At 42.8% G+C, this 18,824-nt stretch overlaps 1 protein-coding gene across 2 annotated transcripts; it reads right to left on the reverse strand.

Moving 5' to 3' along the window:
- Positions 1 to 239: 239 nt before the first annotated feature.
- On the reverse strand, positions 240 to 17,770 carry GTPBP8 (GTP binding protein 8). Of its 2 annotated transcripts, XM_075542528.1 has the most exons (6): positions 17,428 to 17,770; positions 13,878 to 13,976; positions 11,293 to 11,423; positions 10,232 to 10,331; positions 3,671 to 3,789; positions 262 to 941 (listed from the first exon to the last, which is right to left on the reverse strand). In XM_075542528.1, the coding sequence occupies exons 1-6, from the start codon at positions 17,761 to 17,763 to the stop codon at positions 851 to 853; spliced, it is 876 nt and encodes a 291-aa protein (XP_075398643.1). In that variant the 5' UTR covers positions 17,764 to 17,770; the 3' UTR covers positions 262 to 850. The 2 variants fall into 2 exon arrangements, with proteins under 2 accessions (XP_075398644.1, XP_075398643.1); XM_075542529.1 differs by lacking the exon at positions 13,878 to 13,976 and having other exon boundaries at positions 240 to 941.
- Positions 17,771 to 18,824: the final 1,054 nt, after the last annotated feature.

The following is an 18,824-nucleotide window of genomic DNA, read 5'->3' on the forward strand; positions in this document are numbered from 1 at the left end:
GCGAGTTTGGGTTTTGGTTTCTTCAGGTAGATTCCCTGATGTAACCATTTTAAGAAACCCTGATGGCACTGTGGGTTAGGTGTTGGGCTGCCAGCTGCAACATCAGTGATTTAAACCCAAGAGTTAGTGCAAAGGAGAAAGATGAGACTCTGATCCTCTACATACAGATCTGCGATGCTGGGAACCCTTTCTGGGTCACTGAGTTTGATGGCACTTGGTGTGCATCCTAATGCCATTTCAGTCTTCACGTATGGACTTACAAATAGTGCTCAAAGAAATCAAGTAATTTGCCGGCTATCCAGTGTACAACCACCGGTAGAACTAACTAAAAACAGAATTCTGGTCTTAACATCTTGAATCCCATTTTCTGCCTTCAAAGATGAATGATCCTAGACAGTGTTTCCAGCAATGGACTGAACTTAAACTTTCCAAGAACAATTTTTTTTTTAATCCATTAGACTCAAGAAACAAGTAACCGGCCACCAATGGACCTTAAAAACGCCCTTTAACTGAACCTACTTTAATATTTAAAAAATATACATGAGATATTTTTGAAAAAAACAAACAAACACAGTCCAATAAATAACATGGCAAAATCTTTTCTACACAGTAGTAATTGATTTTCCTTTTATGGATTTCTGTATAGTCTTGTCAGCTTGTTGGGAAAAACAGCTCGAAGCTGTTCTAATGAATGAGCAGCACAATTTGTAAACTTGTTTCTCAGACACACATTACTTTGAAAAGCACAGATTTTTAACAAACAATCCTGCAAGTTCTAGAAACAATGTTTAAAACAACATTGAAATGATTTTATGTGTTTAACTCCAATTGGCATAAAAACTTTGGATCTTCAGTTCCGTCGGGAGTTCTCAGCCTTAAGATTTCCTGTTATACTTGCTATAAAGCACTTCAACAGATGGATTCCAGAATAGGTTACTGCACTGTGGGAAGAAAACAAGTACACTCTTCTTTATTTCCAATGTAATAATAGATTTGAATTAATCTAAACACATACATGTTGATCTAAATATATATACAGGTGCACATATTTATATCAATCTATTTAAAACTTCATATCTATGCAATTTACTCAATAAATTTTTAAAAATCATTTTATTGGGGGCTCGTGCAATTCTTATCACAGTCCATCCATCATGTCAAGAACATACGTACATTTGTTGCCATCATCATTCTCAAAACATTTGCCTTCTACTTGAGCCCTTAATATCTGCTGCTCATTTTCCCCCTCCCTCCCCACTCCCCCTACCCCATGAACCCTTCATCATTCATATATTGTTTTTCTGTGTATCTAAAAATTTATTATGAATAATACTCATAATAAATTTTTACAGATACACAGAAAAACAATAAAGTCAGTGCCCTAGTATATACATCACAGATATTTTCAAACCCTGCCCTCCCCCTATCATTATGAACTCTTGCAAATTCCATCTATGAAGCAAAATGTCCTTTAACTTATCTTCTCTTCAGGCCCTTTGTGTCCAGTATTTTAAAATTAGATGACATACATTATCTGGTCCATTTCCTTCATGATTGTAGAATTTGGGTATCCTCTATTTTGCGTTATATTTCCTAGGATAGAAGTCTTTATTTCTTTAGTCCCGTCTCCCGCCGCCCCCCCTCGGGGTGTGTGTGTGTGTGAGTATTTGACATCGTCTTAATAATTTGCACCTGTTTCAGTTGCTTAAAATCACCATTACTGTGATCTACTAGCTATCTATTATATCCACCCATCAGCATGAAGCTCAGGCACAGATCCTCTAGTTTTGATATGCAGGTAAAATATTGTCTGCTGTCCTGACTGTGTAGCATGTTAAGACTTTTTGACCAAAGAAGCTTGTTTGAGACTAGCCTGTAATGATGCTTAGATTTTAACAGCTTCTATATACATATAAGAGATATGTTAGTCTACCCAGTAAAATATAGTACTTTGAACTCATTTGCCTTATTTCTAACAACTTAAGATATTTTCTTTTGTTCTTACTCAGTTCTTATCTGTTAGAAATTTCAGTACATTAAAAAAAAAAAACCCATAGAAAAAAAAAAGACCGGCCTTGGCATCCATCTTGCACCATTTACATTTTTGTACCCTGCTGGGGAAGAGCTGTCCTGCTGGTTAGCATTTCCTTATCTACAGGCTTAAAGACGCTGTCTGTCTACTGCACACTTTGTCTTCCCTCCCCAAGAGTACACAAGAGGAAATAGCACTTGACCTTTATATTAACCATTCTGTGAAACCTAGAGCAGTGGTTCTCAACCTGTGGGTCGTGACCCCATTGGGAGGTCAAATGACCCTTTCATGGGGTCACCTGATTTATAACAGTAGCTAACAAAAATAATTTTATGATTGGGGGGGTCAAGGGTCATGGCATTAGGAAGGTTGAGAACCAACCACTGTTCTAGAGGAATGGCAGGGAGTGTGGCCACACGAGAAGGTAGAGGTATGCTGCAGTCCTGGAAGCCAGTGCGCTCGCGTGGTGTGTCCATTCCTTGATTCTGAGTGCTATGTGACCCTCTAGTGCCCTGGTCACCTATGGTAGTGCAGTGGGAGCAGTGATTCTAGGGACTGGCAGCAGAGAGCGGGCTTACCCAGAGAGGAACATCTCTAACACGTGCCAGGAATCTGATCCTGCCATTTACAGACCCTATGGTCTTTGGCAAGAGAAGAAATTAGCATTTGTTACATGCCTACTTAGTGTATAGCGATCACAATACATCTTATTTAGTCCTTCGGACGGAGTTACAGCTGTGCCAGGAAGTGGAAGGAAACATGCAAAATCTATTTCAGGAAATTCTTCTCAGGTACTCCCTGGATTTCTCCCACATGTAAGCGTCTCGGTGAAATAGATTTACTGTGAGGACCAATTAAGTATTAGAATTTAATTATTTGTAACCTCTCCCAAGATCATCTGTGTTCAAGTGAAGAAAGGAGGAGCATTTTGTAGGAAGGAATGAAGAGAATTTCATTCTGTCAGGCATGCTCAGAATTCCAGAAATGTACATCTGACCTAGAGTGGTACAATCTAAACTGACTCCTAAGGTATCGTTTTGTACGTAATTATGTATAACTCAGTTTCATGTGGTTTTCTCATAGCAACTAGTAAACTGTCTTCCACAATGCAACCAAAGTAAGAACATCACCATCTGCCCTGGTACACACTACTTACGTGTTCAAGGTAGGAAATGAACGTGCAGGCCACAGCATCATCACTAGACCGTACTGTAGTGTCTCTACACCATTAGGAATTTACCATTCCTTCTGCTAATAATGCTCAGTTCTGATTTGAAGCATTTCTTCTTTATAAGAAAATTCTCTCACAACCTGTACTGGATTTTTTTTCCTTTGAGGGGTAGGGGATTGAGAAATTGTTGACAGCATCTTTGATTTTAAAAGGCAAACTATTTTTACTTCCCTTGTGGTATATATAGTAGAGTTGAGCTATGCTGCGGCAGAATGAGAATGCAGTGTAGGAAAAACCCAGCAAGAACCAGCAGAAAGCAGCACCTGGAGGAAAGCAAAGTGCTACTGGGCCAGCCATGCATAGGAAGTGCATACTCAGACTCTTCCGCTTCAAATGGCACCTTAACTCAAGAGTGCTTTAACACTGGGCTATATTGAGCCACGGATATAAAACAGTTAAATTCTTACCTCACAGGAAACAACTGCGGAAAACATCCTTGAGTTTGAGTGTCCACAAATTTCTGGATTGAAAGCACTTGTTTTAAAAGATGTCCCTTGGACGACTTGTCAATTTTTGTTAATACCATCTGTAAGAAAACCAGTTTTTAGCATCAGTACAGTTTTTCTGTATTTACAGTACTTTTACACATTTTAACTTAGTTCTACAGTAAGGGCCACATGACCTGCGAGAGGCACTTAAGACACGGCTGTGAAGGTGAAGGAGCTAACGCGTGCAGCATGTAATGCATTCAGGTGCCCGTGATATTTCACCACAGCTGGTCCTCTGACAACATGCATTTGAACTGAAATGGGCCCATTTAGAGGTGGAATTTTTTCAATAAATATAACGGACCCTTTTTGGTAGGGGCACTGAAACTAAAGCAAAGGTGGGAGAAGTGATACTGAATGGAAACAGTTTTTGAGAAATGACAAACCACAGACAGCAGGTGAAAAAGAAGACTGGTTCTGGAAAGCTGGCATGCACCAGGTAGGCAGCCCACGTCGGGAGCTCTGGCGATCAGTGAACCTGGTGCCCAGGGGGGGCGAGTGGGGGGACTAAGTAAATGAAAAGACCCCTGAGACAACCCTGCCACCCAGTCTAGAGTCACTCTGGAGCCTCAGGGATGTGTGTCCTGGTCCCAGGAATTCCCTGGCCTGCTACTTCAGACCCTGTCATGGCCACCATCCACCAATTGGCCCCTCTCTTCAGCCTGATCACCACACCCAGAGCTAGCCAGTTGCCCTATTGAGTGCCCTACAACCACAGCTGGACCCCCACCCAGCGACTGTCCACCCGGAGCACTCTCCACCACGAGCTGCTCCCTTCTTCCTAGGCTCCCTACTTTCCAGATGGTGGTGAGTCCCTCCCATCGCCCAATCACAACCCAACAACAGAGGCTAGGCCCTGTTTGCAGTCGGCTTGCAGTAAGTTTAGTCACTTGGGCAGCTCTCCCCACCATTGCCTGGACCCCCCTCCCCAAATCCTGCTGTAGCAGTGGTTCCTCTCCTATCCTCCCACCATCACTTGGCACCCTGCCCATAGAAGTGACAGCTTGGCTTCTGCCGCCACACAATGCCCTTGCCCACAGTGGTGGCAGCTGCCCCCTCTGTTGCCTGGCACCCCACCATGTGGCAGTGGGGCTTTTCCTGTAGTGGCCCAGCACCTCCACCAGTAGCAATGGTGTTTTCCCCATCTTCCTGTGCAGCGGGCCCAGACAAACAAGGCTACACTTGCTGCCTGCAAGCCAATGTACACTGAGAGGGCCTGTCCTCCAAATAGAGAATCCGGATAAAGAGAGTAAAACCTCGGTGAGATAAAGTAGCCCAACATTCCAGCATGCTTGGCTATCGGCAGCCTGTAGAAGCATTCCTACCAGCCTCAGAGAGTCCTGGGAACATCGACTCCCTGGAAAAGGGCACCAAGCTCCTCCAAAACAACAAGCAGACAGCAAACTGCCTCAACAACTTCAACAAAAAATCAGGAGAAGTAAAATGCATTGTTAGTGGAAGCCCTGAATCTAGCTATGTGAATAGAACAAGCTAAGTTGAGCTCTCACAGAAAGAATTCTTCAAAATGCTGCTTGGAATCATACCGGATATGAAAGAAACATTACAGAAAAAGGGTGAAAAGATAGAGGAGATAAAGGCCATGCACCAAACAGAAATACACAGCGAAGGGTGAAACATCAAAGGGAAATACAAGTTAAGGAACGAGGTAACAAAAGCAAATAACAGGCTTTGCGGACAGATTAGAAGAATCACACCAGTAACCTTGAGGATAACCAGGCCGAGGTAAAAAACTGAGAACAGTCAAACAAGATAATCAAAGATGAAGAAAACCTGAGAACAATGTTGGCTGCTATGAAGAGGAACAATATCAGAACAGAACAGGACACAACAAAGAAGTCAATGGCAAAAATCGCAAGGGAATTCCTAGAGGAAAACATCCCCAACTTAATGAGAATCAGGTGAGAATCCAGGAAGCGGAGAGGACACTAGCTAGACTGTCTCCAAGGAAGAATTTGCCAGGGCATATAATAGTTAAAACTATCCAACTTTGAGGAAAAGGAGAGACTCATTAGCGCAGCTAATGAAAAAAAGGGAATCACATGTAAAAGTACCCAAAGAAGAATATGCTCCAACTTATCAGCAGACACCATGAAGAAGAGGAGTGGAGAAACACCTTCTGAAAATTGAAAGGAAACAATGGAAACCCACGAATCCTCTATCCAGCCAAATTATCTATCAAGACAGCGAAAAGTCTTCACAGATAAGGAAAAACTCAAAAGATTATGATAAAAGAGACCCAGCTCTACAAAACATCCTTGCCAACGCAGTGTGGTCAGAACAACGCTCACCGAGCACAAACAGAGCACCACACAGAGCAACTACTCCCAGAGGTCAACTCATTGAAAACAGCCCCCAAGACGAGGGCTATGTTCCCTCTTATACAGAGGGAATCTGGAAAGCTAGGATTCCACGGTAGGAAAGCCTCCACTTTGGTAAGTTAAAGTCCAACTACTATTATGCTTTAAAGATTGTTCCCAGATTCTCCCCTAACACCTATGCTGCCTTAAAGTGAGCACATGGTTGATTTTATCTCCCTACAGAAGCTGGCATCCTGTTGCTATCTCTTCCTGCCATGCCACCCAGCCCCTCTCATAATTCTCAAGGTGTTCAGGTTGTTCCTGGAGTCTTGATCAGGATTATGAAGGGGGAAAGAAGGCAGTGATTAAGTCAGATATACCCTGGGTTACAAAGAAGGGGGATTGCATGGGACAATTACTCTTACTAACCCATGTCCCTGTTAACAGAAACTACACCAATCAGGACGGAAAGCCAGAGAATTCAGGTATAACCTTGGGTCATTGGATATTCTGGAATGCTCTCATGGATAAATTAACAAGAGTGCCTATTTATGGGCACACTACCATAGAATGTGTCTGACTCCATTTTATTCTCTCCTTTCTTTCCTATTCTCTATGACTACTATAATCTTCATATTATTATAACTGTACAATTGTGTCTAATGACCCTTCGGTTGTTAGAGGCTGGTCTCCTCTGACACAAGGTAACCTTGGCTCAATGGTGTAAGGAAGGCAAGAATAAACCACAAGGCTCATTTGCACAATGCACTGATAAGAAGGTGTCAGAGTCACCAGCCTCTGACAATTGTGGGCAGTCTGTAGATGCAATTATAGGGCGATAACATATGAAGATTATAGTAAAGCCATAGAAGATAAGCGAAGTAGGAGAGAAGATAAAATAAAGGAGACAGACATTTTATGGTGGCATGCTCACCTCTGGGACAGCCATCTCAGCAGCCAGGACCACAGAGAGTGGGAGGAGAGTGCCTTTACTGTTTTAGGGCCTTGATAGGTAGCCATTAGTCACGCATATTGAGAAGTTATGTATGTCACAAGGTGGGCGGTAATCACAGTAAAGTCCCTGAGCTCACAGGTGAGGAAACCCAATAGAGGAATGCCAATACCTGCATTGGGGAAAGGCATGAATGGGTATGGGTGTCTTGGTGGGAACAGATAATCAAAGAATGTCTGCTTCTACAGGGAGGCAGAAGCAACCATGTGCTCACTTTAAGGCAGAATAGCTGTTAGGGGAGAAGCTGTGGGAATGACATTTAAAGCAGGATAGTGTGCTTGGACTTTATCTCTAATTTAGCTTTCCAGATTCTTGCTGCGTTAGGGAATACAGTCCTGGTCATATTTCCCTGTGTTAGTTTCCCACATTTCCCCCTTTTGTTTTATGCACTCAATTGTTCTATACATCGAAAGCCGCCAAGGAAAATTTAATGACAATGTTAATGTAGCCAGGTCAAAAATTCAAGCTTATGGCAAATATTCTGAATCCAAGCTTTGGGGATAAAATCCCACTATACTGCTCTACTATTGGGGGAAGGTATGAGAGGGGTTGGATGCTGTGGTGGGAAGAGATAGAGGAAATAGGGATGTCTGCTTCTACAGAGAGACAGAATCAACCACTGCTCACTTTAAAGCAGCACACCTGTTAGGGAGAATCTGTGGAAATGACATTTAATGCAGGATAATGTAGCTGAACTTTATATCTAACTTACCAAAGTGGTGGCTTTCCTACTGTGGAATACTAGCTTTCCAGATTCCCGCTGTTATAAGTTAGGGAGTAAGTTCTACCTAGTCATATTTCCCTCAGTGTTACAGTTTCCCACAAGGGCGGTAGGAAAACACCCAACACAAAAGGTACGCAGTGACATCAGAGAGTCCACTGATGGATTCTACAACTCTATCAATAGACTGAACTCGCCCATTAAAAGACAGTCTAGCGGACTGGCTTAGCAAATACAACCCACCGATCTGCTGCCTACAAGAGACACATCTCAAGCTTGCGGACAGAAATAGGCTGAGAATCAAAGGCTGGAGAAAAATATAACAAACAGCAATTCAGAAAAAGCAAAGGTTGCAATCCTAATCTCTGAAAAAATTGATCTCAAGGTGCAAGCCCTACCAAGAGATACGGAGGGGAACTATATAATGTTCAAGGGATCAGTAGACCAAGAACTAGTGAGCATAATAAACATTTATGTACCCGAGACCCACAAAATTCATCAAACACTCCAAAGGATGAAAAAAGAAATCACAGGCTCAACAATCATAGTAGGCAACTTTAATACACTGCTCCCTGAAAAAGATAAATCACAGGGTAAAAATCTTAAAAGGAAGTTACAAAACTATACAGTTAGACGATTTGACTTCTTGATAAGACAATTTCAGAGCTCTCCACCCAAATGCAAAAAAAACCCAACATTCTTTTCAAGTTCACAGGGTACAAACTGGAAGATAAAGCACACTATGGGGCACAAGTTGAGTCTATGCAAATTCAAACACATAGAGGTCACTCAGACTTCCCTCTCAGGCCACTACGCCATAAGGCTGGAAATCAGCAAAAGGAGGACTACGAAAACAAGGGCAAACAACTGGAGGATGAATAACTGTCTACTGATAAATGAGTGGGTACTGACCCAGATCGGAGACAAAATCAGAAAGTTTTTATAAACAAATGAGAATGCGAGAATATGTCGTACCAAACCTTTGGGACAGCAAAAGCAGTTAGCAGATGAAGACTCATAGTAAAAGGAAGAGAGACTTATGATTGACACGCTGGCACAAAACCTCCAGCAATTAGAACAGGGTCAAAAGGATTAGTCTCCCAATTGCAAAAAGAAATAATAAAAATTAGGGCAGAAATAAGCAAGTGGGAAAACAAGTAAACTATGAAAAAAAAAAAAACCAATGCAGCAAAAAGCTTGTTCTTTTAATGGATTAGTAGAATCGATAGACCAATGGCAAACCTAACCAAAGAAAGGAAGGAACAATTACCAATAATCAGGATGAGGGGTGAAACAGACAGTTTCTCAGGAGAATTCTACCATTCAGGGAAGAACTGGCACCAATCCTACACAAACTCTTCCAGAGCACAGAAAAAGGTGGCAAACTCCCAAACTCTTTCTATGAAGCTAGCATATCACTGATACCTAAAGTGTTGTGGGTAAGGATCCCACAAGAACTGAGAACGACAGACTGCTATCTCTAATGAACATCGATGCAAAAATCCTTAAAATACTGGCCAATACAAAAGTTTATAAAACAATTCACCATGACAAAGTGGGATTCATTCCGGGGATAATCCAACATCCGAAAGTCCATCAGCATTATTCATCACAATAAGAAAAATGATACAACCACGTGCTAATGCAGAGAGGACTGTGGGACTGGCATTTTTCCTATGAGTGATTATGTTCATTAAGCCCCGCGAGTCTTTTAAGTTATTTCTAATGATTCAAATGGCTTTTGCAAACACCAAAACCCATAAAACCCCAAAAAGTGGCAGTCTAGTAACATGGCTTGATATGCATTAATTTCACTGTTCAGGTTTAGTAGTTTCTGTCACCTGTCTGAAACCCCATTCTAGCCATGGAGCTCTTCCTTTCTTTCTTAGGAAGGAACTTAAACAGAATGCTGCTTTATTTGGAAGGTCATAAAGTAAAATTAATGTCTACACTCCACTCTCCGCCAAATGACAGCGAGAACACTAGGAAGAGACTGGCAGAAGGATTTTGTTTTAAGCATGTTGAAATCCTACTGAGTGTGCTGCAGCCTGCCAAGTTCTTGGAATGAGTCTTCACCCCAGATCGGCTTAGCAAGGTTCTCAGCTGCAGAGTGTTACCTGCTAAGCTGCTGCTAAGTAGCGACTGCCATATTTGGACAAATGTTTATACTGCCGTATAAAACACACAAGAGAAAGCATTTAGGGACCTAAGAGGAAAGCTTAAAAAAACGACTTTTACTTTGACTCGAAGTCCAAAAACAAAGCTCAGAGAAATAAAACTTATGTTAATATGAAGTTGATAATGGAGAAAATATTTTATTTTCTTCAGTTTCTTATCTTCTGAGAGGCCAGTCCTGTTCATTCATTTATAAGCACACAGCACACACACACACACACACATTTCTAACCATCTCACCAACAAATACTTACCACATAAGGTAATGCAAATTCTTCACACATTTCTATGGCGATATTGTCACTTTTATTAATTCCAACAACACTATCCACTAACAAAAATGTTCTTATCAAGCTGTAAGAATGCAGAAATGAAGATCAATGGAAAAAATATGAAGAATATTCATTCACTTATTGCCGTCCCCTAGCCCCCACTCAAAAAAAACCACTAAGCAAAACCTCACTGCCACCAGCTCATAACAACTCCATTAAACTAAGAAATTCCCTTTGAGTGATTCTCAAACCGAAATTTAGACATTTCTGTAGGCAAAAGGATTTTTAATTGTCCAAGAAGTTCATCCAACAGTTCAATAGGTTTCAAGGCTGCTTATTTCAATAACTAAACTGACTAAATGAAAACTTATTTCAATAAGTACTTATTAAACAGAGGACACCAAGACTGGCTACATGTGAATGAGCCCTTCCTTTAAAAAGCGGGGATTCTGGTGGAGAACAAGACAAGACTCATAGAAATGTTTAAGTTCCTTCACATTACCTTAAAGAACCCTAACATATAACCGAAAACAGGCAGTGTATTTCTGCAGTGATTTCTTAAGTAATTACTTCATCTTAGTTTCTATGTTTGCCTGAAAAGCTACAACCAAAATATGTATAACCATTTCTTTACACTTCAAAGGTTTAACATTGTTTTCTATATATTATGCAATTCAAGAAGCACAAGCCACTAGATAAAAGATACGGTGTGACATCAGAAGTATCTTAACAAAGATCAGCATTTAAGTTTAATAAAATCAGATACATTAGTCAACAACTCTCATTTTCAAAATTAGCTAAGTTTGATTTTTTAAAAAGCTAAAACCTAATAAATTAGCTCTGCTCAAGTATTTTATACAGTTTTAATTGATGAAAACAATTACACTTACATACAGGCAGACACTGAGCAAGCAGTGCATCCTTCAGTCATTAACGCTGCACTGCAGAATAAAACGGGCCTTCACTTGCAAAGGCTGAAGTGTTCACTGTGCACAGATTGCTCAGTTACATGTGTAACTATGAGAAGAAAAATGTTTCCTTACTTCCTCCGTTCTTTTAGGTAGGCCTCTACCATGTCAACAAAATCTTTAGGGGCTCGATAGCCGTAACCAGGCATGTCCACCACTGTAAAGTACTTTCCGACTTTGAAAAAGTTCATTTTCTTTGTGTGTCCCTTAGAAAGTAAACAGAAAATAAATGCGCCTTAAAACATACCTTTACATAGCTCACAGTGCAAATGTTTCCTACCCCCAAGATGTCAGTAAGTATTTATTAAACCCTAAGTATTCTGTAGAAAATCGTAGGTCTGGTGTAGACTGCACAGTGAAAGATGTGAGGAGTGGCCAGGGACGAGCTGAGAATATACTTACCGAGCTTGTTATGTTTTTGTTTGTAAATCAAATCTGCATGACCTAGGAAGAAATTCAGGTCCCAAATTGGAACATGTGGGAAAAGAATTCTGGAGTGTTTCTCGCTTGACTACATGTCACTGGCGGTGAAACAGCTAGTCTATTGGAGATGATGCGACTGCATTAAAATGCAGGCATCCAGGTTTTCCGAAGTCCTACTCTCAAAGCCTAAAATGCTGAAAACCCCGCCAAGGCCAGGGCCTGTTTAAGGCAGAAAGCTGCCAGAGAATGAGCAACAGAAGAGCCCAAAGACTTTTTACCTATGAAAGGTAAAAAACCCCGTCACAGAAAAGCAAGGCATCACTGCATTTGATTACACAGTGGATAATTGGACACTCTTTCCAGAGACAAGATGTTCTGCCTATTTTCTGGTGCTTTCACTTAAGTTTTTTAAAAAGCATGAATGACTTTGTAACTATAAATATTTATGCAACAAAAATCCATGTAAAGATGATGGTTTGTCCATGCTTTTGTGTCCATGGAAGAGTCTCTCATTTGAAAAAGATTAAGATAATAAATAAAGTTAGTGAGCTTTTTGGAACTTAGAAGAAATATTTTCAGAGGACAGATGCTTTTAAATGGCGATTAGGTCCTAGGTCAGTGTATTTGTGTAGTTAGAGGAAACTGACTTTGGAACCACACATTGGAACTGCCAAAAACCCACTTTCCATGTCCTCACCGAGCAGGAAGTAACAGTGGAGCTAGGTCATTTGGTGGGGCAGGGCAGCACTGAGGTGAAAGGATTGAAGAATAAAAGCAAGGTTTACCAACACTTAATTTCTGACCATGAGCAACCATGACAGCTACCATGTTAAGTGGAAAGAACAGAAGACACTTTTCACGTGATCATGGCGGGTGGAGGGTGAGCATTCGTGTGGATGGAAATGGACTTAGAGGTGAGTTTTAAGAGGAAGGCATTTCAGGTATTGGGAGAGAGGTGTCTGTATCACTGAGGAGGAAGTAAAGAGAATTAAAGAAAACAACTACAGCAGACTGACTTGGATCTGAAGTCCCCTCATAATTTGGCCTTGAGTATATGAGGGGCAATATCTGTACCTCTTTCTCAACCTACCTATATACCTACCTACATATTACATACTTATATGCACAGAGAAACGTCTAAATGCACTGCTGTCAGGTTGACTGCTGACTCCCAGTGACCCACGGGGGTTTCCAAGGCTGTCCATCGTATGGAAACATAGTTACATCTTTCTCCCTCAGAGTGGCTGCTGGGATTAAGCAAGTGTGTGTTTAACCACTGCATCACCAGGGACCCTTATACAGCAGCAAGGTCTAAAAAAGATGGCAAGGATTAAAGAAACCCTAAAAGCTGTTTCACTAAACTCAGTGCAGACCTAGGTCACTGTCATGGAAGCACAGACTGTTGTTCGATGACACCAAGTGGGCCGTAACTCATGACAACCTCATGCTCAATGGAACGAACAGCTGCTGGGTTCTGTGCCATCCAACTGGGGCCAAAGCTCAGATCACCGTGATCCATACAGTTGGCAGGGACTGAGTTTTGGAATGAGATCACCAGGCCTTCTTTCTAGTCCATGTTAATCTAAAAGCTCTGCTAAAACCTGTTTAACATCATAGCAACATGCAAACCTCCAGGACAGATGGGCAGGGAGTGCACGTAATTGAACTGGCTGGGAATTGAACCTGGACCTCTGCATGGAAGGCAAGAATCCTACAGCTGAACAACCACTGCTCCCATACAATGACAATAAGGACAAGTATTGCCAAGTAATTGTCATATAAAAAGATTCTTTTAAAAAGATTTGAACAAAGGGGAAAGTTCTTCATGATTAAGACTGCTAAAATAAACTCGGCTACGGCCATTTTTTCCAGAGAAATACACAGGTATGAAATGAAACGCTTTTCTGTTGAAGGAGCCCTGGTGGGGTGGTAAGTGATGTGTTCAGCTGCTAACCTAACAAGGTCAGTGGTTCAAACCAACCAGCTGTCCCATGGGCGAAAAACGAGGTTGTCTGCTTCCGTAAAGGTTTGCAGCCTCCGAAATTCAGAGACTCTATATTATGGGGTCAGTGAGGCAGAACTGACTTGATGACAGTGGGCTGGATTTGGTTCACTCTATTACTTGCTTGGAAGAAGCTACCCCAGGAACTCAGATGACAAATACGATTTCTTGCACCTCCTAACATTTGCTACCCCGTCAGTTCAGAGGTAGTCTAGATATAACCATGTCAACATACCGGTTTTTTTGAGACTCTGACTTCAACCTCCGGGGCCAGTGAAAATAACGCCTTTATTAGGGAGGATTTTCCAACATTGCTTTTGCCAATGAAACATACCTTACATAAGGAGAAAGAATATAATTTAGTGCTAGAGCACACACACACACACACACACACACACATAAATAACATATGCTCTATTAGCTGCGAAAGGCTACCAAGCTGTTTGCAGGTTGTCTGCCTATATAAAAAGTGGCTTACGGTTAGTCAAACTTCAAATTCTAACATACATCTAATATGTACTCTGTTCACAGCACTAACATATTTTCTTATTTACCTTTGACAAAATCCCTGCAAGGTATGTACTAATCATTATCCTCATTTTACCATGGGGGGGCGGGTGGTGTCACCAGCGGAGAGACATTAAATAACTAGTTCAAAATCATACCCCTAAAAATAGCAAGAAGTGGGATTTGAACGTAAGACCTACCTGGAGATCTGTGCTTTCAATTCTACTTCTACTACTCAAGAATATTTGCAGCACCTATTAAGCATTTTGTATTTACACATTTTCTGAAGTGAAAAATACTCTTCAACGAAATTTTCTCTAAAGTACAGCTACATGTCCAGAACTGCGTTTTCTCACAACTCCCAGAAGAAAGCGAAAGACTGAGGCTGTTCCTTTTTCTTGCCATCTCCGGTTCCAACGAAGCTTTCTTTCTGTCGTCCTCGGGAGTGTGCAAGGCAACAGAACCTTCCTGACACGAATCCCTCACACATGGCTGTCATTTCTACCACTTGGCTTGGAGGGAAAGAATGCCCACGCCAATGTTCTGCTGCAACTTCCTAAAAGAGAGGTGCTCCAGTGGGACGCAGCCGTGTCCTGGCAGGGAGCTGCAGTCATTCACACCAGACTCAGGAGATATGGAATAAAGGGCATTACTGCCCAAGTCAGAGGGACGTTGGTGGAAAGCAGAAAACTGGAGAGATGTTTACCTGTGTTTCATTGACTCAGCAAAGGCATCTGGATTATAGCAAATTATAGATAACATTACAAAGAATGGGAATTCCAGAACACTTCATTATGTTCTTGTGGAATCTGTACATCGACTAAGAACAGAACTCAAACAGAACAAAGAGATACTTCATGGTGTAAGTCAGGAAAGGTGTGTATCAATCCTTTCCCAGATGCACACACACAATCTGTAGATGGATTATGAAGAAAATCCTTACATGGGGGATTGAAGGCAGGCTCCTTAACAACCTTGGATATGCGCCTGATACTCCCTTACTTGCTGAAACCAAAAGGATTCAAAGCACTTACAGATGAAGCTCAAAGACTGCAGCATGCCTATGGATCACACCTCACGGAAACCAAAAGGAATTCTCACAACCAGACCCAGAGACAGCATCGCGATACATGGAAAAAGGTTGAAGTTCACAAGGATTTCATTTTACTTGAACCCAAAAGCATACACCAAGGAAGAGGCAATCAAGAAATCAAAAGATGTATTCGCAACTCAAAAATTCACATTGAATTGGGTCCACTGGCAAATCTGCTGCAAAACCTCTTTGAAGAGTTTAAGAACAAAGAGGTCACTTCAAGGACTATGGTGGGTCTGACCAGAGCCTTGGTATTTTCACTGTCTCATCTGCATGTGAAAGGTGGACAATGAATAAAGATGACTGACAAATCACTAATGCCTTTAAATGCCAGTGCTGATGAAGAAGACTGGAAACATGGAGAACCAGAAGACCAAAGCAAATTTGTCTTGAAGTGCTGTCAGAAAGCTGCGCAGGACAGAGGATGCTAAAGGCTTTGTCTTCCGTACTTTGCACTTTGGACATGTTCTCAGCAGGACCTATCCTTGGGGAAGGGCATCAAGGTCAGTGAATAAATGAGAGGGCTGCAGCAAGGACCAGTGTTTGTTCTGTTGTACTGAAAAAGGTACAGCACAAACCAGTGATTCCCAAGGAGGCCAGGACCACCCTCTGGGGGTGTTCTGAAATCTGTGATGGCATTTTTTAGTTATTAATACAATGGGTTGGGGAATGGAGGGACATTTAATGGACAGGGCTTAAAATACTAAATACGATGGAGTAACCCCCATTAAAAAAAACGGGGGGGGGGGAAGTTCTGCTGATGTGAGTGGGATAGTGCATTTGGAGTTCATTCCACCAGGTCTGACTGTTAATCACGCTTTCTATTTAGAGGTTCTTAAAAGACTGTATAACAGTGTGTGACAAAAAAGGCCTGATTTGTGGCAGAAGGGGGACTGGTTTTGCCACTATGACAATGCACCTGCTCACACAGCCATCTCAGCATGCCAGTGTTGGTATAAAACACACACACACACCACCATCACCCCCCCATCCCTCTCTTACCCCAAGCACCTGACTCTGCTCCATGTTTCTGAGAATGAAGTGGGTCATGAAAGGGCAGCGATTTGACAACATAGAAGAGGTGAAGAAAAAAAATGAGGGAGGTGCTGCCAGCCACCCAAACAGATGAGTTTGAAAAATGTTTTCAAGGATAGAACCTCAGATTTGACAAATGTACTTTGAAGGTGATATGGTTGTTTTGTTAAAAAATGTAGACACATAGCTTTGGCGGAAAAGCCGATTTTTGGGGGGGAATCCCCTCATATTTTTTGTAAAACCAGGGTCAACACTTCAAAATGACTGGACCCTGCATGAAATATGAATGCCCTGCCAGATTATATCCAATGCTAAAATCCCAAAGGCTCTGCAATCCAATTGATTCCGACTCATAAAGATAGGGTTTCGGAGACTGTACATCTTTTCGAGAGTGGACAGCCTCATCTTTTTGCTGTGCAGCGGCTGGTAGGTTTGAAGCACCAACCTTGTGTTAACAGCACAATGCTTATACTACCACACCACTGGGAACCTTCCATTTATACAGCAGTTCTGAATGTCTTGGGATGAAACGTTTCAGTGCAGTAGTGCATTCAGTGCCAATGTAAGGACATCTGAGATTCCCTCTTGTACAGAGTTGGCACAAATTGTTATTGAACCCGAGGAGGCCCATGGGTGGGGAGGGGAGGTTTACTCAGAAAATTTTACTAACAGCTGTTTTATGAACTTTTCACATCGTTATCCCTTAAAAATAGGATGAGCTTTTGCACATGCAGGGGCATTTAGATTGTGACATGGCTTGGCTCATGTTGTGTGATTATTAAACTCTTAGGTTCTTCACTCCCACCAAATTCCTTGGACACGTTTTCAATGAAGTGCAGTGAATGGGAATTCACTTTAAATAGGAAAAAGGCGGTGGATTTTGTTAGGGCTTACTTTAAACCTTGTGAATTCTTCTACTTTCACTACCCAAACAGTTCAAGCTAATAAGCATGTTCATTTAGTTGAGAAGCAAGTGCATTTCCAGAGTTAATTCCAAAATTAACCAGAACAAAGCTACTAATCTCTCTCCTTTAGGTGCCCCAAACCCCAACAAGGTGACAGCCCAGGAGGCGCCGCGGGACTCCGGGGTCGGGGGCGTGTCAGAGCGGCGGGTGCGCACCCGGGCGCGCTCCCCGCGGGGCGCTCTCACCTCGGGGCGCAGGAGGGCCGGGGCGTGGTCCAGGCGCACCGCCGAGCTGACGTACTCGATGTGGTGGCGGGCCGCGGACGTGAAGAGGTGGTCCGCCTGCGCTAGGTCGTCCAGGCTCGGGTCGAAGGTTCGCAGGTGAAGGTTGTGCCCCGAGTCCGGGGCGAGGTACCGCGAGAGCTCGCGCAGCGGGAACACCAACTTCGTGAACTGCCCGCTCGGGAGCCCGAGGGCCTCTCCAAAGGCCGGGGACGTGCTATACGCCCGGCTCCCGCGCTTCCGCGCCGCCGGGGCCTGGAGCACTCTCCCTACACAGAGTCGCAGCCGCCGCACGGCCATTCTCCTCTCCCAGAAGCCTCGGGGGCACGGTTGCGCGTGCGCGCGTCCCGCTGCCGCTCCCGCTAGGCCTCCTGGGAATTGTAGTTTGGGCTGGCCTCCCGGTTTTCCCAGGGTGGTGGTGATTGCTCCAGGTCGACCTGTGCTGGCAGCGTGGGAGCGTTGCTGGCCTAAAGGATTTCCCCTGCGCTTTGGTCCTGGCTGGGACTGTGCCTTTCACACACGCCCTGGGGAGGCTGTTTGACACTTTTCAGAGGTGAAAAGGCGTCCCTAGCACATTGCACCTCCATCAAAGGAATGCGGATGTGTATGAAAGAAGCGTGACACTCTGTCGGCCGTTTTTATTTTCATAGTTTCTCATCGTCTAAAGGACCATTGATATGTGCCAAGGGTGAACACTACCGGAAAAACACCTTTGCAGAAAAGCGTAAGGGCTGGTGAAAAATGTGGTTGAAGCAGCCCCTCGTTTTCATAAGAGGGGCTGTCCGTTTTTCAGTCTTCTCTAGAGCTGGGGGGAATATCATTAAAATCTGAAGATGGTTTACAATATTCAAGCAAAACAACGGCGCGTAGGTGTTACCGAATTGTTTAGCGGAAGTTACAGACGTTATTATGTCAAACGTTCATTTTTTCCCAAGCAACTTAACATGTAAAACGGACCAGGAGGGAGATACAGCTATCAAATGATGAAATGAAGAACACAGACTTGTTGTCTTGTGGGTTTTCCAAAGCAGTAACCTGTATGGAAATCGATGGCCAGGTCTTTCTTCTGCAGTGGCTGCTGGGTTTCAATTGATGACATCCACGGTTAGCAGCCAAGCATTCAGCCACTGCTCCACGATGGATGGTGCTGTTCGGGGCCCCAAAGTCAGTTCCTCAAATAGTGACAAAACACTTCCAGGTCTTGTGCCATCCTGTGGCAAGCCACTGTCAATTCCTCTCCCTGAGGATTTTCTTCTCTTTTGCTCACCCTCTGCTCAACCAAGCACAATGTAAAGCCTAGTCTTGGCCATCCTCATGTATTTCTAAGGAGCATTTGGTCTCTACCACTAAAACATATTTGT

The sequence above is a fragment of the Tenrec ecaudatus genome, chromosome 2, assembly GCF_050624435.1.
Source record: "Tenrec ecaudatus isolate mTenEca1 chromosome 2, mTenEca1.hap1, whole genome shotgun sequence".
Classification (NCBI taxonomy): Eukaryota; Metazoa; Chordata; class Mammalia; order Afrosoricida; family Tenrecidae; genus Tenrec; species Tenrec ecaudatus.